The following is a 22,157-nucleotide window of genomic DNA, read 5'->3' on the forward strand; positions in this document are numbered from 1 at the left end:
TCAACCACCCTTCATCCCACACTCTCCCCTCCTCCGCTGCTTTCTAGGACCAGCCCACAACCCGGCAACTGCAGCAGCCTCCTGCACAGAGGCCAGGAAGACCTTCCAGAAATAGAATTCATCCATTTCATGCTCTACTGAGCATCTTGCCACGGCTTCCCCTTGCACTTGGATAAAAGCTGAAATCCCTCTGCCTGATCTGCCCCCCTGCCCACGCAGGTGTCCACTATTATCTCCCACCCCACCCCTCATTCAATGCTGTCTAGAAAGGAGGCCTTCTCTGTGTTCTTCAAACACACCACGCTCTTTCCAACCTTCATGCGTGCTTTCCTCTCTCCCCGGCTTCTCCCCAGGCTTGGCATGAGGATCCTGTTAACCTCAAAGTCTTAGAGGAAATGTCAGCTACTTGGAGGGCCTTCCCAGGCCAGCCTCTCTCAAATGAGAGCCCCCATGCCTGCACCTCCTTCCCTGTTCTTCCTCCACGCCAACCACTTACTGCAAATTGAATTTTTTTTCGGTCCGGAAACACGTGAGGTTTGTGCGTGAGTGTGTGTGCACGCCAGCCCCATAAGAGCTTAGACCGCGTGGATATTTTGTGTCTTCAGGGTCTAGAACAGTGTCTGGCGTGTAGTAGGCACTCGGTAAAGATTTGCAAAAGGAAGAATGAATGGATGGATGAATGATGAACGTCTGGGGATATAGCCTCTATAACTTTGCCTCCAAATGACTGGTCAGAGGAGAACAAAATTAATACAGAACAAACCAAACTAAAGAGGAAAACCCATGGGGGTGAAACCCCATAGTTGCCAACAGTAAATTCTTGATTTGTTTTTTGTTACCCTTTCCAAGATTGTCTGTAAAAAGAAAAAAGGTTTTTGAAAAAATCCCCACCAATTACCTCAGAGATGAGACTTAATGCCAACTTTTTGCCTAGAGCACATTTCTACAGCTGAGTAATAAACCCCAGAAAAGCATGCTTTGTGATGGAAACGTTGAACATCGTCTGTTCTAACAGGGCCATTGTGGCTCCCGAGAAAGTCAAAGGAAGCGGGGAGAAAGGAAGAAGAATTGGATTAGTTAAATGTTTATCCAGAGGCAGTGTCATTGATAATGAGGAATTTTGGCTTTCCTTCCCAAACCAGGGTTTTATTTGTTTTCTATCCAAATCGCTTTTATGCCACTCGGGTTTTCTCAACAGTGAAAATGCTTGGTTGACTGCAAGTGTGAGAGAGATTGAGAGATTTTTTTTTCATTAATATATGTTTTATTTTATTTTTAAGTTAATTTTTATTGGAGTATATTTGCTTTATAATGTTGTGTTAGTTTCTGTTGTACAGCAAAATGAATCAGCTATACATATACATATATCCCCTCTTTTTTGGATTTCCTTCCCATTTAAGTCACCGCAGAGCACTGAGTAGATTTCCCTGTGCTATACAGTAGGTTCTCATTAGTTGTCTGTTTTATACATAGTATCAATAGTGTATATGTGTCCATCCCAATCTCCCAGTTCATCCCACCCCCCTCCACTTCCCCCTTGGTATCCATATATTTGTTCTCTACGTGTGTGTCTCTATTTCTGCTCAGAGAGATTTTTATACGTTTGCCCCCTTTGAAGCTCTTAGAGGGTCCCACAGATTCATGTTAGAGAGAGGGGGGTAAATAACACTATCTTGATTCCCATATTGCCTGGGAGACTGTAGAAGGAGATGCCTTCCAAGAAAGGGAAATATTTGGGGCTATAAGAGAACCTACAAACTCAGAAGTTTGAAACCTATTATATCCTGATAACAGCTGATTAAGCTTGGACAAATGGCTTGCTCCCTCCCAGTCTCCGGGTCCCCCACCTGTAAATAGGGAAGATGAAGTCAAGGTTATGAATGGCAGCACATGGCCTCCAGGCCTTACCACTACACAGGCTGTAACCAGTCGGCAAGGGAACCCCTTCTGAAATGGGTACCCAGATTCTAACTAAACTTGATCATGCAGGAGAGATATGAAATAGATTTTAGAGAAGAAAAGAAATACAAATCAAAAACCACCCCGGTCCTTTCCTGGAGTAAAAGGAAGGACACATGATATGGGAAATCACACCAACAGAGTAAGTTGGTTCCAGCCAAATTCAACTTCGAGTTGATTTTTTAAACTTTTTTTTTCAATTATAAAAGTAACGAAACATTTAAGAAGATTTTGAAAACAAACTCACAGATTATCCCACGACCCTGACACCCCCAATTATTCTCCCGTCTGCATATTTTCGTTCTGCCCATGTGTGGCCTGCCTTTCCCCCTCGTAATGGGAAACATTCTCCATGAAAAACAGAGGTCAGCCCCCCAAACACTCTGCTGCTTCCCCTCTTCTTCCCCCCTTTATTTAGTTATTTAACTATGTTTATAAACAAACCTGAGGACCTCCCTTCCCCTTGACACCAACTGATTTTGGAGTTCTGCTGGGTTTTTTAACTTAATTTTTAATTTAAAAATGATTTCTTTCTTTTTTGTTTTAACGTGACATCAACTGGTTTTGAGCTCCCTTTTACCGTGAGAGTTAAGCCCCATGTCCCAACAATCTCTGCCAATAGCAAGGGTTGACACTGCAGTGTCAGCCAATGGCTCAGCCTGAGTTTCTCCCCTGGACTCAAGGGACACACTTGAACAACCCAAATCTCATAGCGGGTTGGGGGCAGGGCACCCCACCTGGAGCCTCCACAGGGGCACACATTCTAGGGGGAGCTTGGCTTCCATGACCTGGCATTGCCTAGGTGACCAAGAGCCAGCCTCAGAAATGGAATGAGGTAGCAGCAAAGAAAACAGTTCCCATCACCTTTCCTCCTCCTCCTTAAAGAGTCAATTGGTCTCTGTCATTTTAGCCAATGGTTTTCAAAAATTGTCACTATGAGTTAAGTGCCTGCTGTGGCAGGTGCCTGCTCTCCTTCACCACTAATATTCCCAAGAGCTCTTGGCGGTCAGTACTCTTACCACCCTATTCTACAGATGAGGAACTGATGTTCAGAGAGGTTAAGTGACTTGCCGGAGGTCACACAGCCCCACATTTTGGTCTGAGTGACCCTGAGGTGTATACTCTTCCTCTGGTGCTATGCGGCCAGGTCAGAGGTGATGAACGAGAAGATGAGATCTGCTTCTTCCAGGAGGGGACCTGAGTGTTGGTTTGAGGACCCACTGTCAAGGCCGGATGGATCAGTTCCATTCCACCCCTCACATTTTAATCCATGTCCAGGATTGCTAAATACCTCTATTTGATGCCCATGAGCTTGGAGGTCCATGTGACTGTTCAAGAATCAGTTATGAGGTCATGCCAAGGGTAGAAACCTCAGTGATTAGATCCAAATTCCCCACATTGTGCTCCCTAGAGAATGGAGCTAATTACGAGGTCAGATGGACCCATGGTCAAAGAAAATTTACCGCACTCTCTTGGACCATTTAAGGGCTGAGCAAACACACTGTACAGGCCGTCCTGTACTGATGACAATCTCTGGTTCTCCCGGGGCCCTGAATCACTGCTCCAGCTTCCCTTAGGGTTGGGGAAACCCTTTAGAAGAAGATGGCCCCATCCCTGGGATCCAGAGCTTCCCAGGGCCTTTCAGGCACTACAGGGGCCTATGAGAAAGTAAGTCTGCTCTTCAATGCCAGGGTAGGGGAGAAAGAGCCCAAGCAACAAAGGGAGAGAGCAACAGAGCAAAAGACAGAGGGGGGCATGGGAGCTGGAGGAAAACTCTCAGGGGCGCCCCAGGAACATCAGCAGGAATCCCACCCCTCCCTCAGCAGCCTGGACCTGTCTAGCCCATTTCTAGGAATCCAAGCCTTTGAATGCTGCTAACACACCTGTCGCTAGGTGCTGAGTAGGTTCAAAAGCAAATCAGTAAGGATTAGGTGAAACAACACTGCTAATTATCAACCTAAATTGTGACCTCACCAGTGATTTCATTGGCAAGGCTGGCTCCCAGGCTCGCCCTGCATGGAAGCATGTCTGTCTGCCTGCCCTGCCCTGCCCTGCCCTGCCCTGCCCACCCAGGCCCTGAGCGACGGAGTGAGAGAGCACTTCTGTTCTAAGTGGCCCGCTGCCTTGGCCCAGGGCTCCAGACATGTGAGGTTATTGAAATTGAACTTGGAGGACAGGACGCTTGGGGTGGCCACTAGGAACATGAGAAACAGCAGGAGGGTGTACTCCCACTCCTCACCATGCAGTCAGACCTGAGGTGCCAGCAGGGCACCCCCTAGCCCTGGGATGCTCTAAGCAGCATCTCTACTTCTTCCTGACTTACCTCTCCATTCCCTCCTCATCCTCCCATCCTCAGTGCTGCCCCCCTCTTCCCAGAAGCCTGCAACAAGCTCCTCATTGGTCCTATTACTTCCAGCATCTCCCCCACCCCCCCACTCCCATTTTCCATAATGCTCCCCAGGGAGTTTCTCAAAGGGATGTGGAGCTCTATTACTCTCTTGCTCAAAAAACACTCTGTGGCAGAAATTAAACCAGAGCAATGCTATCCAGTTCTGGCAGAGCTGGGGGAGAAACGAATGCTGCGAGAGGAAATGTGCACCGGAAAAGGGTTTTTTGAAAATAATTCGGCAATATCTGTTCAGATGAAAAAGACACACACTTGGCTTTGGCAATCTCAGTTTTTAGAAATTAAACCTTTAAAAATAACAGTGTGAGGATGAAGGTTTGCAAGGATTATTTTTTCAAGAATTTTTGGCAGTAGGAGAAATTGGGGGGAAAAAGGTCCATCAAGAAGGAAATGGTGAAATGCATTCTAATATAGCCCTACTATGAAACATAAAAAGAATGGATGGTGAGATGTCTGTGATATGAATTAGACAAGAAAGCAAGTCACACAGATAGTTACATAGAGAGAGCCACATACACACACACACACACACACACACACGGACACACAAAACACCATCAATTTCCACTTTTCTGTATGCTATTTTGTGTTTGTATATAATTAGGAGTGTCTAAGGATACACGATTGTTCATCCTACTTATGTTGATGGCAAAAAAAAATGAGAGCGATTATTCATTCCTTACTTATCTTTGATTTGTTTCACTGGTTATCATGAATATCTATTGCTTTTGAAATTCTAAACGAAGAATTTAGTAAAAAGACGACAGAAAGAAAAGGAAGGAAAGAAAAAGAAGAAAGACCCTTCACCGCTGAGCTGCAGCTCCCCGAGTGCAGCTCTTCCCTCCACCACCCTTCTCCCTAGCCTGTTTGCACCCCCAGCACCGCCCCCCCACCCCCACCGCTTCTTCCTGAGCCTCTTGAAACTCAAACACACAAGTCACAGGTCATTTCAATTCTTGTCCCTCTTCACATACTATCTCCTCTGCCAGCAACTCTCTCCCCTTCTCCACCTGGCAACACCCTCGGTGGCTCAGTCCAAATGCCACTTCCTCCAGCAGCCTAACCCTAACACCCAAGGTTGAGTGGGTCAGTCCCCCCTCTGGGCATCCCACCATCCCACAAGCTCCCCTGTACCTTCCGGAACCACATCCCATCATATCCCATAGTAGGGTTTACACTCTGGCTGGTGAGGCATAGGGAAGGCATGTCTCATCTCAAAAAGAATCAGTGCTTGAGAACACACCTGGGGCCACTCACCTGCACATTGATACAGAGAAGCCAGAATGCCAGATTTCTAGGGAAAGTCCCCTGATTTTTAAATGTTGGCAATGTATTCAGATGTTTTATTAAACTGTCTTCGGGACAGCACTGTGAGAGTGAAAGAATTCTGCGAGATGAATCTGGCTGCGGGGTAGTCCTTTTGACATTTGTATGGAGTAACTGATGAGGCTATCTTGTCACTAGAGTGGGAGACTCTTGAGGGCAGGAACTTGCCTGGGTAATGTCTGTTTTCCAGGCTTGGCACTAATTCAGCACACAGCTGCCTGAGGAAAGGAGGGAGGAAGGGAGGGAAATAAAGAGGAAGGATGAAAGAAATGAAAAAAACGACAGATCAGGCAATGCATTTCATCATTTACAAAAATGACAAAGGAAAAATCATTTTCTGCCTTATTTGCAATTTAGAGGAGCTGAATTTTGCCTACAGAGTACAGTGAAGTTCTCTGAATATTGTGGAAGTATTTGTTAGACAGTCCGAATATCCAGACACTGAAGATGGATCTATTAAACAAGGGTAAGTGATTTTTAAATAGAACCTTCAGCTTTCAAAGAATTCTTCCCCTCTCTTACAATTACTACTAAGCTAGCAGATAACGAGGTCCAGGGTAAATAAGCTAGTGTTTTGACCAAATTCTCCCATTCATTGTTTACTAATAATACAAACAACCCCATATCTCCAACATGGTATGGTCATCTATCTACTATCTCTGGAGTAGATTCTTCCTGCAAACCTAGAAGATCAGAATGATCACCATTCCCCTAGCTTTACAGATAAGGAAATCAAGGTCCAGAGAGGGGAAGTAACTTGCCCACGGCCACCCAGCTAGGAGGAGGTGGAGCAGGATTCCATCTAGATATGGTGCTGTTGGAAATGCAGTGTTCTCTTCTGTAAATCAGTGCTAACCTGAATTTCAAGCATCCGCCTACACGATTGTTCCCTTGTCAAAGAACAATCGTTATTATTGTTGGCCTTATCCCAATACCAACAGTAGTATTATTTAATTAACGTTTAACTAAACTCTCGTTTTAAAACAACAACAACAAAAATGATTTGTAAAGGGAAATTAATGTCACAGTATTATTTACCAGCCGTAGATGGGTTCACTCTGAAAATAAGTAGAATGGAAGCAAGACTGTCCTTGTCTCACTAGTTGCTGTTGCCTCCTGAAGACCGACGCCTGGTGCTTGGTCCACAGGAGGTTAGCAATCATTGCCGAGGTATTAACGTTGTGCCGAGACAGTCTCCTGAGTATAATGGGTTATCAGATCACTGAAAAGGGAATAACTTTCTTGTCACGTGCCTAAATGTTACTTCATGTCCTGTCCAAGGGACTCTCTAAGATTCTTTTTCTGGGAAGGGCTGTGCCACCATGGGGCAAAGCTTCCTTGGGCTGCCCAAAGGCCCCAAGGATTCTTAGCAAGCATCATTTTCGTAAGCCTCTTTGCAATTGTCTGCACCAACAGTGTCAGCTCTAATTGTATCATTAACAATTATCCACAAGGTTTCCTCCCAGGCTTCTCATCTGCTGAGTCAGAGACTTTCTTCTATTCTCACACAGGAGACCAGCAGCAGGGGACAGGAGGGGGCTAACCTCTCCCAGAGTTTTATATCCAGGAGCCCATTGATCTTCCCACCACCCTGAAATAAGGATGTTTAGCCCCAGTTGTCTGATGGGGAGAGTGAGGCTCAGCTCAGAGAATGGGGGAGAACTTGCCCCAGGATACACAGCTGGCCCAGGATAAAACGGGGGTCCCCACTAGCGTCCCCTACTGCCTGGGATATTTTCCACCCTCTGCCGCCACCTTCCTGGACCCCTCAGGCAGCCTGGCGGGAGACAGAACAGGAGCACACACTCCTTTATCAGAGAACTACAAAACCAGAAGTGACAGGAAAGGCAACTACACTCCCCTCATTTGCCAGGGAGGTGAATAGGGGACCCTAGAGGGGGAGCATCTGCTTAAAGTCACCCAGCAAGTTAGTGACATGTGGGGCTCAGGACCCTTGTTCTTGACCGAGGCCCAGGTCCTTTCTCTTCACTCTCCTACCCTCCCCACAAAGACTAAATCCATTTGCAAAAAGTCATGAGCTGCAAAGAGATGGAAAAGAGAAAACGTGCCAATTTTATCAACCTACCATACACACAAGCACTTTAAGTTATGAACAGAATTAGCATTATGAGTAAGGCCTAACTATATTTAAAGTTTGTGGGTCTAATAAAATTCATTTTTCTATTTAAATGATGGTGACTTATTTTCTAGGTTTGGAAGGTAGGTAGAGGATGGGGAGAAAATGCACTTTGCACAGGCACAGTTCTAAAGAGAAATTATATTTATCTAGATTTTCCATGTCTGAGAATCAGATTGCCCTTCAGTAAAATGAAGATAAAATAGCATCTACCAAATAGGGTTGTGAGGATTGAATGAGTGAGTACACGTCAGTGCTTAGGACAGGGTCTGGTGTGTACTAAGCACTCAGTAAGCATTGTCTGCTATTATTAGGAGGAGGAGAAACTATGAGTTTATATTTTTCTGAATACATTTAGGTCTTTTTTTTTCTTTTTCCTTTTTTCCTATAGTATAAACACGCTCTTGTTTTAGGAAATCTGGGAAATGCCACAAAATCAAGATATTGCTAAAGTGAGCCGAGAAGATAACAGCAGGATGCTGAGTTTCTCTGCCTGCGTCATGTCAGGGGCAGAAGAAGTGCGATCTGGAGGATGATAAAGAGAAACCAGTTTGGGGTTTGGAGGCAGATGCACCGGGGGTCAAATGCTGACTGGGTCACTTAGTTGCTGCATGACCTTCGGCAGGCAACAATCTCCCCAACTCTTTCTCCATCTGTGAAGGGATGGGCGAGGGGGCGGGGAGGTAGAGATTAATTGAAAGCCTAGCAAGTTAAGGGTTTGGGGCAAAATGAGCTTTCAGTGTTTCTTTGGGGACAATTTAAAAATCCGACGTCTCCCCGCAAGAATCCAGTGTCGGTTCCAATTGTTAAGACACATGAGTCTACCCCTCACAATTCAAGGTTCATTCCTAGTCACTGGGAGAGGCGACCTTCCGAGCCGGGTGAGAGGTACCTACGGTCTCTGCCACTGCTTCCATTCCCGGACTTATTCATTAACTCAACCAATATTTATTGTGTCCCTCACTGTGTCAGGGGATATTCAGGGCACCTAGCACAGATCCGTGGGGGCATATGACACATCCCAGGGACCCTGAAATCAGACCTTTCTGGATCCAGACCTGGAGAGGCTGGGTCTGTGCTTCAGAGGGTCCCTGGAAGGTGCAGGGCGGCTCCGGGACGGAACTGATGCGCTCTCCCACCAGACTCCTTTTGTGACCTCAGGAAGGTGGCCACGCCTCTCTGAGCTGCAGATACCTCTTTGGTGAAATGAGGTGTTGGACTCAAGGAGCCGAGGCCTGTGGGGTATAGGAAAGAGCAGGGTATCTCGCGCCCAAAGGCGATCCTGAGGAGCAAGTAAGTCCTGGATGTGAAAGCACTTTGCAAAGCCTACAGCTCAAGGTGTACTGTTTTGTTTTGTTTTTTGTTTTTTTTAAAGAGCTAAGGGTCTGGCTTTTTAAAAAATTTTTATTTTATTTATTTATTTATTTTTAGCTGTGTTGGGTCTTCGTTTCTGTGCGAGGGCTTTCTCTAGTTGCGGCAAGCGGGGGCCACTCTTCATCGCGGTGCGCGGGCCTCTCACTATCGCGGCCTCTCTTGTTGCGGAGCACAGGCTCCAGACGCGCAGGCTCAGCAATTGTGGCTCACGGGCCTAGTTGCTCCGCGGCATGTGGGATCTTCCCAGACCAGGGCTCGAACCCGTGTCCCCTGCATTGGCAGGCAGATTCTCAACCACTGCGCCACCAGGGAAGCCCAAGGTGTACTGTTTTTGCATCACCGCGGGGAGGGGTGTAGCCTGCAACCCCCTCCCAAGGCTGGCACAAGCTCTGGGTTCAGCTCCAATGCCCCAACCCCTCCCCTAGAAATGATTAACAGAATTCTGATTAATTGCTTCTAATTGTCTTCATCCTTAAGGTAAAACAAACCTTGCTTATTCCCCACCAGGCAACTGGGGGTGGGGCAGTTGGAAGAGATTCTATTTTCCTTGATCAGAAAATATAATTATGTCTGTTAAGTAACTCCCCAAATTTCCTTTTCCCCTCCTCGCCCATGCCCAGTCAACTGCATTTTGAATCTAACCCAATTTGGAGGCCACTAAATAAGAGAGATTTCAGATTCCTGCCGAACTATTTGGGAATCCATAATGCAGCATGCGCTTTCTCTGTGTGCCCTAGCTACTAATTAAGCCCATCCCAGACTCAACAGTTCCATCTGTCTAATCGGAAGAAAATGGAAATGGTAGATACTTCATCGCTGTGAACAACTGCAGGTGCCTTTCCTCCCACCTTTACAGCAACTTCTGCCTCAGGCAAAATACAGACATTTTTAGAATCAGCCAAACCCTGATGTGCATCTCTGCCAGGTATTTACTAGTTGTGGAAAACTCTTATCAAGTCTTAAGCTTCAATTTTCTCCTCCTTAAGGAGGAATGAGGGCCTTTCCACCACAGGGTTGCTTAAGGTATAGGAGGGAGCTGAACAGTGGTTTAAAGCTCATCTTAGCCCAGTTCAGTATGGGTAGTTTTCCTGGTTTTACAGATGGGCAAACTGAGAAGGGATGGGGTGGGGGCGGGCAGAGATATGTGAATGGCTGGGCAAGATGCCCTTGGTGCTATCCTGGATGTCTGGACTCATTCCATAGAACTGCAGCCACCCAGCTTCCTGGGGCCACCTCTTCCAGGGAGCCTTTTGGGTCTTTCCGTGCAGACACATCAGGGCTTGGGCCCTGCTTGGGAACCTCTCGCCAGTGCAGGCCGGGATTGGGAAGGTGCCAGCAAGCTGTGCCCAAGGACTGGGAAACGGGAGATACTCCTTGCTGTCTGTCTAGACGTTTCTTCTTCCCTTGATCCCCATCCTTCACTTGACAGAGTTGTCAAGCTCCTTCCTTCTGAAGAGGTGGGTAGTTATACCCATTTTGCAGAGAGGGCAAAAAAAGGCTCAAAAAAGTTATCTTCTCATACCTCAAATTATCCAACTTTGTATCAGTGGATCCCAGATGTGTGTGATGTCAGGCAGATCTATTGAAAAGGGTGGTAAAAAATACTATCAACAGGGATTTAAGAAACGATAATAACAGCCAACATTTACTGAACGCTAGACACTCCCATGCTAAGGAAACGGTGGTGCCGAGAGGTGAAGTGATTTATCCAGAGTCCCACAGGAAATAACTGGCTCAGCCCTGTTTAAACCCTCCAGGAGACTGGAAGCAGAACCTTTGCAGTCATTCCTGGGTGGGGTGCCTGAGACAGCCACACTCTTGTGTTACCTGCTTTTTATAAGGCTTCTCACCTGGTCCTCACCAGCAACCCTATATACTGAGCATCTTTTCTAAAAGAGGTTACTAAGGCGCCCAGTGCAGTGATGGTGGCAAATGGCAAAAAGTAGGGCCTGGATTTGAATACGGAACTACTGAAGGAGCGCGGAACTCGGAACTCACGACTCTTTCCCCTTTTGCAACCCTCACACCTGCTGTGGCCAGAAACAACTACGTCTCCATGAACTGGCTCACTCCTCTCCGAGGCCGTGGGACCCGCAGAGAGGCACAACATCTGCCTCCATTTCTTCCCCCCTCCTTCGAGGATGTCTCCGTTGTGGGCTACTTCCAGGGGGACCTTGTTGAATCAGACTCCGCCCACAGCAAATTTCATGCCAACCTCTCTCTTGTCTGCGCCTCGACTTCTTCATCTGTAAAATGGGGAGCCATGAAAGCTCAGGCTTCAGGTAGCTTTGCGTAATCTGTGTAGCGCTTTGGCAAAGGTCCCTTCTCTTCAGACTGGGTCCTGAACTCAGTGGGCGGGGGCCATAGCAAACTGATTGGAGCGTCCAGAACTTCACAAGCAACGGATCTGCACCACCTCCCACCCCCCAAGAACCTCAAGCAGCGACCCCGAATGCCCGTCTACTCGCCTTCCTGCTCTGTAACTCGAAAAGTGATCTCTCAACTGCCTGGAAATATGCCCGCCCTAGTGAGGTCTGATCGTCCCCATTCCTACTCCGCACTGCACAGGTAAGAAAAATGAGCCCAGAGAGGAGCAGCCTTTTGCCCGAGGTCACACAGCGAAGGACTGGGGTAGGGTGGGGGATGGTGGGGGAGCGGTGTTGTGGAATTCCAGGCGGACGTTGGCGCCCGCTTGTCTGCCCGCTTCTGATACCCGGGTTCGGGAGAATAGGCTGCTAACGAGCGGCCCATTAGGAGGAATTGTCACTCCTCTGGGAGCGAGGTTGTCCCATTAGGGCGAATTGTCATTCCTCCTGGAGCGAGGTTGTCCCGGCTCCGCGCAGGCTGAGTGCCGGGGCCGAGAGCAATTAACGCGGCTCCGGCGCGGGCAGCCGCCTCTGCCCCGGGCAGCGGGGGCGGGGCGGGGCGGGGCGGGGGCGGGGCGCCCGGCGCGGCTGGAGCCGGTCACCCGGCGCAGCCCCTTCCCCCGGAGCCCGCCTTTCATCTCCCCGCGCCTGGCGCCTGCCCGCAGCCCTGGCCCGTCTACAGCCCCCTCCTCCGCCCCTCCCCCGCCTCCTCCGAGCCGCCGGGATCCAGCGATCGGTCCTGAGGTTGCAGACGCCGCGGTCCGCGCGCTGTCCTTCACGGTTTTCGTCTTGGGACTTGCGGTGCGCGTGCGCGTTTGTTCCACGCAGGGCCCGGGCGCGTGCGAAATGCCCGGGGCGCGCGCGAAGGTGGAGTGCGGCGGCTCTGCGCGCACCCGCCGGTGCCGCGAGGGGAGATGCCCGGGTCCACCACTTCCTACCTGCGTGACCCGGCCGCAGAATTAGCGCTTCCTGGCTTTAGGCTTTTCATCTGTAAAATGGGGAAAATAATTTCTGCCCGGAGCGATGTGTTGGAAGAAACGAATGAAATCATGGAGGACAGGTCCAGGTACTAAAGCAGAGGTGACGCTTAGTGGTGACTGAGTTCTGATTGGAACCTCACGTTTCTGCCTGCGTATATGTCACCGGGAACTAACCTTTACTGAATGTCCCCTAAGTGCCAAAGACAGACCTCCGCTAAGGGACTATAAACTTTTCAGGGCGAGCCGAATTCTCAGTCCCAGAGATTTTACAAAGAACCCACCGTGAACTCCGTGAAAGGGGGCGAAGTGCCTCATTTCGGATATCTGGCAAAGAGAAAACATTCGATACATTGTTGCTGCTTTTGATACACAATAATATGGTGGAGCTTTTTTGGATCCCCTACACCTGCTAGTTATCTTATGTAGCCCCTTGAACTGAATTGCCGCAAGAGCCATCCTGGTTAGGGGTTCTCTCTCATTTTAGAGGAAAAAAAAAATATTAGGCTAAGGGAGGGGAAGTAACGCGACCAAGGTCACGCGGCCAGGAAGAGGTGTATACAGTATTCTGAAAACGCAGCTAACGCAGCACCAAATGCACAGACGGGGTTTTCCACAAAGGGCTAGAACTGTGTTGAGGTTCCACTCTTTTCACAGCAGAAGAGACACCCTTTCCTGAATTGTCCCAACCTCAGCAGGCAGAAAACAAGATGGGCAGGCTGGTTGCTCCCAGGACATCTCTCCTGTTCATGGCTAGAGGTTGGCAACCTCCCTTGGAACACCAGTTGTTTGTTTAATCTCTACTATTTTCTCGTTTCTGGCTTTACAATTTTTGTCCTTTGCCTGGACATCAGGACCAGAGAGTAGGGAGGGGTACCTACCTTATCCTCTCCCAGAAAAGTTCATCAAAATAAAAGAGCTCTCTCTATTAGTACTAATTAAAAAAAAAAAAAACCAAACCCAGGAATGAGCTTGCATGCCCCCTAATTGACACATATTAACAAGGAGTTTTCAAGAACAATTATCAAACAGTGGCTGGGTACGTTTCGGCAGCAGAGGGCTAAACGAATTTCAGGTTTGCTTCCAAAATATGTAGCCTGCACCTTGCTGGTTTCCTCTAGGAGGCAGAGAACTTAATCTGGGTTTACCTGTACTGTATTTGAGATGCATATCAAGCCAACTATCATCAAGTATGACTCAAGGGGAAAACGCATAAGGCATATATCTCCAGATAACTTTCCTAGTTTTTTTTAAAATAACTTTCTCTGAACTTCCAGTTTGTTGATAGTGGTGGGAGAAGGGGGTTTTAGAAGGCTGTGGTTAGAACTTCTTTACTTTTAAACTTTTATTCAGGACAATTTCTAATCAAATTGAATTAAGTGGCCAGTGCAGATTGTTTTATCCTCTAAGATTCAGATAACACCTTTTCTGGTTATCCTAGGCCGCCAGCACAGTTTCACTCCAGGCAGAGGTTTGGGGTGAAGGGAGGTGCTCTGGGAAGTGGATGTGGGGGTCAAGTCTCTACAAGTCTTGAACGGGGAAGTAGCCCCAAGCTCTGGTCATCTCAGTAATTAAAAACAGTGTCCCTTCCTTCCAAGGCTTTGGGAACTGTTTAGCAAGCATCTGCTGTGTGCAAGTCCCTGAGCTGGGTCACTTCTATTCACCTCATCACTTGCGGGATAATCGCTCAGATATAGGAAAAGGCAGCTGCAGCCTGGAAAGAGTCATTTGAAGAAATAGGTGTTGGCCCAGCGGCCTGCAGAGAGATTGGAGGCCTCTGCACATTGGAAGTTCACGTGCTCTCCCCTTTCCCATACTGAGACAGTCATCACTAAGGCTTTGAGATGTAATTACCCCGGGTATAATTTGAAGTGGGGTGGGGATAGCTATACTTTTTTTTTTAACCAGGTGCAATGAATAAAAATGTCCTTCCCCAAAAGATACACAGGTCCGGGGTGGGCAAACTTGGCACCCAGTTCTGAGACTTGCAAGGGTGTGTGTGTGTGGGGGGGGGGGGTTGGGAAGCACTAGATATTATCTATGCCTTTTCCTCACTCCTCCTCCGCCTTGAAGGCAAACACTGGTACCCAAACAAACACACGACAAACACAGGCTCAGACAAACTCATGAACACACAATGCACGCAGTCTTGAGAAAAAGGTCGGATCCGGATGTCCAGAGAGGAGATTCAGGGAAAAGAAAACTCGAGGATTCCAAGTTTCTAAGAGTGCGCTGGTTTTGTTTTCGAGTGGAAGAGATGGAAAGCTCTGGTTTAAATTTTCCAATTGGAACTACTTGGGAGAGGGTAGCCGTGACCACCTACCTCTCTGGCTCGCTCCGGCCCCTCTCCTAAGGGAGTTATAGTAATAGCGGACGCTGTTGGGCACTTGCTGATAGCGAAATACCTGCTTTTCTAAGCGCCATGCATGTAGTATTTCTTTTAGCAGGGATGCTGGCCCTTGCTTTCAGTGCTGACCCCTAAAACTGTTACGTTCGCCCAGTTTCGACCCATAGTAGGAGCTTCATAAATGTTTTTGCAATGTCAGTTGCAGATTTTAAACATGTTCTGGCGCGGGTAACTTTTAAAAAGAGGGGTCAATAGAGAGAAGAAATGGGACTCCGCGAACTTCCTCTTTAAATAATCGGCCTTAATTACGCCTTAGACTTTTCAGTTTTGGCGTGATTATAACCCTTGAGGGATCGCCTGATAACAACTCTGCTGACTGCTCCTGTAATTAACTCCTAATTCATTTCAAACAGAAAAAAAAAAAAAAAAAAGGCCCCAGCCTCTTCCGGAAGAGCCAATCGGAGGCGAGCGTCCGTGGCGTCAGCGCCAGGGCCGGCTCGGATTGGCTGAGCCGAGTCTCTCACTTCCCTTTGGAGGAAAGGCACGGCTGCCGGCGCGCCCCTCCCGTCTCCCCCCAAAAAAGTTTGAGTCGCAGCTGCCTGGTAGCCAGCGGAGTCGCGCGCCGGGAGCTACGTAGGGCAGAGAAGTCATGGCTTCTCCGTCCAAAGGCAATGACCTGTTTTCGTCTGATGAGGAGGGCCCGGCGATGGTGGCCGAGCCGGGCCCGGGGCCTGGGGGTGCCGACGGGGCCGCGGAGGAGCGCCGCGTCAAGGTCTCCAGCCTGCCCTTCAGCGTGGAGGCGCTCATGTCGGACAAGAAGCCGCCCAAGGAGACTTCCCCACTGCCAGCCGAAAGCGCCTCCGCCGGGGCCACCCTGCGGCCACTTCTGCTGCCCGGACACAGCGTCCGGGAGGCGCACAGCCCCGGGCCGTTGGTCAAGCCCTTCGAGACAGCCTCGGTCAAGTCGGAAAATTCAGAAGACGGAGCGGCATGGATGCAGGAACCGGGCAGATATTCGCCGTCGCCAAGTGAGTGCCTGCAGAGGCCGGGACAAGGGGTAGGAGGGTGCTCGGGGTACAGGAGGGAACTGGGGGTCAGTATTCCAAGCTAGGGGTACGGAGACCCCTCTGTACTATGCGCCCCGAAAAGCAAGCATTACAAGTTCTTGGCCCCTTAATATCCCCAGAGTTCAGCGCGCCCGCGGCATCCAAGATACCTTCTGGGTAATATCCGCGCAGCGCGCGTTTGGGATCCCCTAGCTGTACAGAATATTCGACACAATTGCCAACGCCCTGATCTTTGAAGGGCGAACCCAGCTGGGTTTGCGGGGTCGCTTGGGTATCCGTTTCTCTAACCCTCAGCCCTGCGCTCAGGCCACTTCGCTTTTTTTCACTGTCCCTCGGGGTCTCAGTCTGGGGAATGAAGAAGGATCCGCGTTTAATGAGCACCGGAATATATGCCAGGCAGAGGCAGAGTGTCTGTCTTTCAAAGTTCACAACCCTGCGAGGTGTGCCCTCATTATAAAGATGAGCTAATTAAAATCTAACCCGACTTTGGGTACAAATGATCATCTTCCATTGGTCCCGCGGGTATCGAAGCACGGTAACACGGAGGGATGGCGGCAGAGACTTATGCGGCGAGGAAATGTCTCCCGGTCGTCCCGGCGGCCAGCCCGTCGCTTCGCTGGGAGCGGGCTGGGGTCAGCAGCGTGGGGCTCCGCTTGGCTCAGAGTAATAATTAACAGCATTCCAGCAGCGCTTGAGTTTACAAAGTGATGCTTATTAGTTCACTAGATCCCGATCATCGCTGGAACCCCGAAGTGTGGGCAGAAGCCCGGGACCTGTGGTTATCCCAGTTTTCAGACATGCGTACTTTGAGGACTGAACTTGCTTGAGCCAGGTCACCAACAATGGCTGAATTGGGCAAGGGGCTCTGGTGTCCAAGCCCCAACCCTGGCCACCTTGATCCCTCTCCCCAGAGAGACCAAGCAGAGGGCCGAACACCTGCACCCCGCTTCCTGCAAATGAGGAAGGAGAACAGAGAGTCGCAGGAGAGCTGCTTTCTCTTCCAGCGTTTACGTCCATTTTTGGGCCCTGGGTCCTTTTGCAATATGGAGAAGCCATTCCCTGTAGCTCCTTTTACTTCTGTCTCCCAGCCTTTAAGATTTCTCTATCTGCACTCTACCTCTAGGAAAGGTGTGAGAGAGGGTGCCTGCATAGGGACTTTTTCCGAAAGCTGGGAGCATCACATTTTACCGCATTCCCATCAGCCCCGAAAACTCGAGATACAAAGTATTTTGTGAACAAAACAAGGCCATATAACCAGGCATAAGTGGCTGTCCCCTCTGGCATCTCTCTCCACCCTGTTAGAAACTCCCAAAGATTCAAAGGGCGTGGAGATTAAGGACTCAAAGAATTTAAACTCAAGTTTGCACAGTACTTTATAGCACTTTTCACCGTATTATCTTATCTGATCTCCGTGTGGCTAAAGCTGGCCTCCCGGTAACAGATGAGGACATTTAAGCAGAGTTCAGAGGAATCTGCACACGTCGAGTTTGGGCTTGACAAGAAAGACTTGGGGACGTTTAATGATCACCTATCTGATGGCAGACAAGACTCTGGGCATTCTAAAATTTGGTACTCTGAACCACACTGTAGGATTGGTATTAGTTACCCATTTTATTGATGGTGAAATAGAGGCTTAGAAACTTTAAGGGACTTAATTTGTTTGACAGATATCGAGTGCCTGTGTATTCCTAGGCCCAGGTCAATTCCCAGCTGCGCATCAAGGATTCAGGCCTTACAGGGAGTGGTGTCCAGAGGTCAGACATTTCCACTTTCTTAGGTTCCTGGGGTTCTGTAAGCATGCCTGCCAGGGCCGAAGGTAAGGCAGCCGTGGGCCCTGGATGTGACCTTTCCATGAGGAAAGTAGGAGATTCTGAGAAAGGATTTAATTTTTTTTAAAAAGTGGGTCATTGGTGCTTTGGGCCTGGAGATGGCCTCAGGAGCCCTGTGGTAGGAGCGGTGGGTCCGGGGGAGCCTAGCGACAGAACCTGGGGCAGGAGGAAGCCACCTGCCCTGGCCGGGGTTTTGTTATTCTCAGGAGGCAGTAGGATAAATGCTGTTTTGCTTTGTATAATCGCACCCTTTCTCAGGCTGGTTTAAAATGGGGAGGAGAGTGGGAGGGTGGGGAGAGGTGCGCTGGGAGGGAAGCTTTGATACACACATGAGATCCCGTCGCCTGGATTTCATAATTCAAATGCAGCCCCTAGGAGCAGCCAGAATGACCGTGCCCAGGCACAGAATCGCTTCCAAACGTAGAGCAGAGGCAAGTGTAGATTCTAGGAGCTTGGTATCTGAGCTGTGACCACTGGGTCCTCCCAGCTAGCCAGGTCACGTTTGTGAAGGATGAGAATTTCACAGGTCCCTGAGTCTCTGATTGTTTTTATTTTATTTGTAAATTAAGAAGTAGGCACCCCCAGCTCTCTGGCTTACTTAGGGATTAGCATATGCAAAAGTCTACTCTCCTGTGGTAGTTTCTTACCCATCTCTCTCCCAGATTTCTGTTTTTTGATTGACGGCAGAACCCACTACCTCTTTCTTTTTTAGCCATTTAAAAGTGATGGTTAACAATGACACATTAGGACAAATCCATTTCTTATTGGAAATGGAGGCTGGGTTGGGACTTGTGCTGTGTCACCTTCAAGTATGAAGTGTAAACTCTTTCTTGGGCCACCAAAGTAACTAAACAAGAAATGCGACATTCTCCCTTTGGAGTGCTTTGGAGTTACTACGGTGGCTACATTTGGAAAATTAGCATAGCTCATAAAAGCCAAATGCAGAAAATGAATTGTTTAGCATCTGTCCCTCAGCTCCACCCCAGCTTCCTTTAAGGAAAAGCCCGAAGTTAGTTGATGCTATGGAATTACAAGGATGCCCTGTCCTATGATTTCCTATAATTGAACCCATTTTAAATATGGAGTCTGGATGCTGTTGGCATACCTTTATTTTGCTTGTTATTCCTTCTTTCTAAATTCCAACAACAAGCTAATCATTTACACATTGCCTCCAAACCATAGAATGGGTAGGAGAGATGGCTAAAATGTCATCACATGCTCTCAATTCAGGAGGCAGCGTGATTTCCCCTGACATTTACATTTATGGCTGAGCTAATTTTCCCCTCCTTCTTAGTAAAGTTTATATTACAGAAGCACCCAGCCAAGAAAGTTATCCCACATCCAGATCTGTAAAATGATGTTCAGGTTTTATAATCTGTAGACTGGAGGGAATGACAGCTGTGTGGTTGTTTATTGCATGAGGCTGCTCACCAATCCATAGATGCTATTAATTTACTGCAGACCTTATCGGCACGATTATCCTTCATAAATATGTTGATGCAATCCCAACTTCTCCTGGTGCAGAGAGGGGATGGACCCAGTTCATAAGACCCTTTTCATTTTCCTTCTCATATGTGATTATCTCAGTGTCCTAGGGATGTGAGGATTATCATGAACCCAGCCCCCCATTTTTAAGATAAGCGATATCAAGAAGAGATGGGGTTTTGTTTCTCAGAGAACCCTCAGCTCTCTTGATTTATGAGGGGTCTGTCCATATTTCATTATCTCTAATGCTGTTTGTTTTCCATGTAGCAAGTTCTGTTACACCATAAAACTCCCAAACTTTTGGAAAAAGATTCAATTTTTTAAAAAAACAATTTATCCATTTAAGTATGGTCCTTCTCTATCCCCACCCCCCCCCCAAAAAAAATCCAACCACACATGGTTTTGACGGAGGTACCTTTTTGAAAGGTGAAGAGGGAAGACCCCCCCCTCCGCCCCCACGGACACAACTGGCGAGAAAGCCACTTTCTTTTGCTAACTCACTCCCCATTCTCTGTTCCCTAGGACACATGAGCCCCACCACCTGCACCCTGAGGAAACACAAGACCAATCGGAAGCCACGCACACCCTTCACCACCTCCCAGCTCCTCGCTCTGGAGCGCAAGTTCCGCCAGAAACAGTACCTCTCCATCGCAGAGCGGGCAGAGTTCTCCAGCTCTCTGAACCTCACAGAGACACAGGTCAAAATCTGGTTCCAGAACCGAAGAGCCAAGGCGAAAAGACTGCAAGAGGCCGAACTGGAAAAGCTGAAAATGGCTGCAAAACCTATGCTGCCCTCTGGCTTCAGCCTCCCTTTCCCCATCAACTCGCCCCTGCAAGCAGCCTCCCTATATGGCGCGTCCTACCCTTTCCATAGACCTGTGCTCCCCATCCCGCCCGTCGGACTCTATGCGACTCCAGTGGGATATGGCATGTACCACCTGTCCTAAGGAAGACCAGCTCAATAGACTCCGGGATGGATGTTTGTTTAAAAGCCTTCCCCCTCCCTCTGCAAGAAGACAGTCCCACTCTGCAAACCTTGCATGCACCACCCTCAGCGGCTAGATCGACAGGGCCACAGACATAGTTGAAATTGGTTCTTTTGACTGGAGACACCCAAGCCCCGTTTTCTTGGTGTAATCTTCCAGATGCCACCCCCCCCTTCTCCTTTCACAAGATTGGCTCTGATGGTTTTTATATATAAATATATATATAATAAAATATAATACATTTTTATACAGCAGACGTAAAAATCAAATTATTTTGAAAGGTAAAATTTATATATATATATATATATATATATATATCCTTTTTCTCTATATATCACCTTCCTAAAAGAGACTGCTTAATTAAGTCTACCTGTTGTTTTTTCTTATGGGGGAGACAAATTATTTACTAAAATTGCTGAAATCTGATGATTTGGATGACTGACTTGCAAACATTAGAATTAGACACTATGTGCATAGGCAGTAGATATGGAAAGATTCCAGAGAAGGGGACACATCATGTTCTTGCATTTTTTACGTGCATTTAAAAACTCACTAGATATGACCCTATTTGGCCCTATTTTTTTCCCCCTTCTCCACCTTGTTTGTTACACATTGTTAAACGTTTTTGTAAGATCAATAAAAGGGGGATGAGAAGAATCCTGAGAGTGCCTCGGGGTAAGGTGGAAAATGGAAGTCCTTCCTAATTCCTCTCAAGGCTGTTGCTTAACTTCATTTCAGATAATTGGAGAGTGAAAAGTTCTAAAGCATGTCGGGAGGAATTGACGGTTTCTGTGAACCACTAGGTACATCAGTCCTCACACATTGAAAAGGTGATTTTGTGGGGGGGGATGTGTGTAGTTAATTCTCTGCTTAAAAAATATGAATATCTTGTAACCATTATCTATACTAAATATTCCTGAACAATGAATAGATCTAAAAAGAAAAAAAATCATGCTTTCTCTGTGTGTGTACCTGTTGTATGTGCTAAACTTATTAGAAAAATTTATATACTTTTTTAACATGTTGGGGGCAGAGGGTAAAGCCATGTTTTGACTTGATAAAAAATGGTGTTGTCAGACAGCCCATATAGCTCCTTGGTATTTCATTTTTCTATCCAGCTCCCCCTCGCCCATCCAAGTATACCTTTATCCCTTTGAAAGGGTGCCTTGTATAATTTTATATATTTTATTGAAGAGTTATTTCTTATCTCTTATTCTGAATTAAATTAAACCTTTGTTTTATTGCAGTAAAATCTGTCCAAAGTCACAATTATTTTTAAGAGGCGCTGTCTGTTCTTTAGCTGGTCTTAGCCCAGAAATGCCACCCAGATGGGGGAGGGGGGCTGGTGATTTTTATGATGATTTTAATGTGAATCAATCAAGAGCTGTGGCCAGATTCAGCCCGGGGTAGGGAAGTCTACAGCAAATAGCAAAAGACTTTGAAATGCTTCCTCTGGCAGCTTGTGTTACTCATGGAAAATTGCTATTAGGAGTTTTTCAAATTCCAGTGAAAGATGAGCTTAGAAGTGGCAGGGCCCAGGGATCGGCCAGAATCTGAGGGGTTTGTGGATGATTGGGGGGGGGGGGCGGGAATCTTGAACTTGAAATCTCTCAGCTACCACAACAACAAGCTTCGAGCTGAGGGAAGGGACCTATATAGTTCTTTGCAAATGTAGATGGTAACTAGATGCGTTCACTGAGGGGGAGAGGGGGGTAGATGGATGCCTGCTGCCCTTTTCAGGACTGTGTCAAATCACATTCCGTTTACCATTCCTAGCTCCTTCCAAGGAGATCGGCCTTGAACAAATGCTCTTTTCGGTTTGTAGGGGGGAAGGTAGTTCATTCAAGTTCCCTTTGCTTTGCAGCCTGCCCTTCCACTGGTTACAGAACGGGGGTCA

At 47.8% G+C, this 22,157-nt stretch overlaps 1 protein-coding gene across 3 annotated transcripts; it reads left to right on the forward strand.

The window, feature by feature from the left end:
• The first annotated feature begins 12,560 nt into the window (after nucleotides 1-12,560).
• On the forward strand, nucleotides 12,561-21,512 carry MSX2 (msh homeobox 2). 3 transcript variants are annotated; one of them, XM_082380940.1, is made up of 2 exons: nucleotides 12,561-15,950; nucleotides 19,797-19,931. In XM_082380940.1, the coding sequence occupies exons 1-2, from the start codon at nucleotides 15,543-15,545 to the stop codon at nucleotides 19,803-19,805; spliced, it is 417 nt and encodes a 138-aa protein (XP_082237066.1). In that variant the 5' UTR covers nucleotides 12,561-15,542; the 3' UTR covers nucleotides 19,806-19,931. The 3 variants fall into 3 exon arrangements, with proteins under 3 accessions (XP_082237066.1, XP_082237064.1, XP_082237065.1); XM_082380938.1 differs by having other exon boundaries at nucleotides 15,393-15,921; nucleotides 19,797-21,512; XM_082380939.1 differs by lacking the exon at nucleotides 12,561-15,950 and adding an exon at nucleotides 15,969-17,088 and having other exon boundaries at nucleotides 19,797-21,512.
• Nucleotides 21,513-22,157: the final 645 nt, after the last annotated feature.

This window comes from Balaenoptera borealis (genome assembly GCF_965194805.1).
Source record: "Balaenoptera borealis genome assembly, chromosome: 2".
Classification (NCBI taxonomy): Eukaryota; Metazoa; Chordata; class Mammalia; order Artiodactyla; family Balaenopteridae; genus Balaenoptera; species Balaenoptera borealis.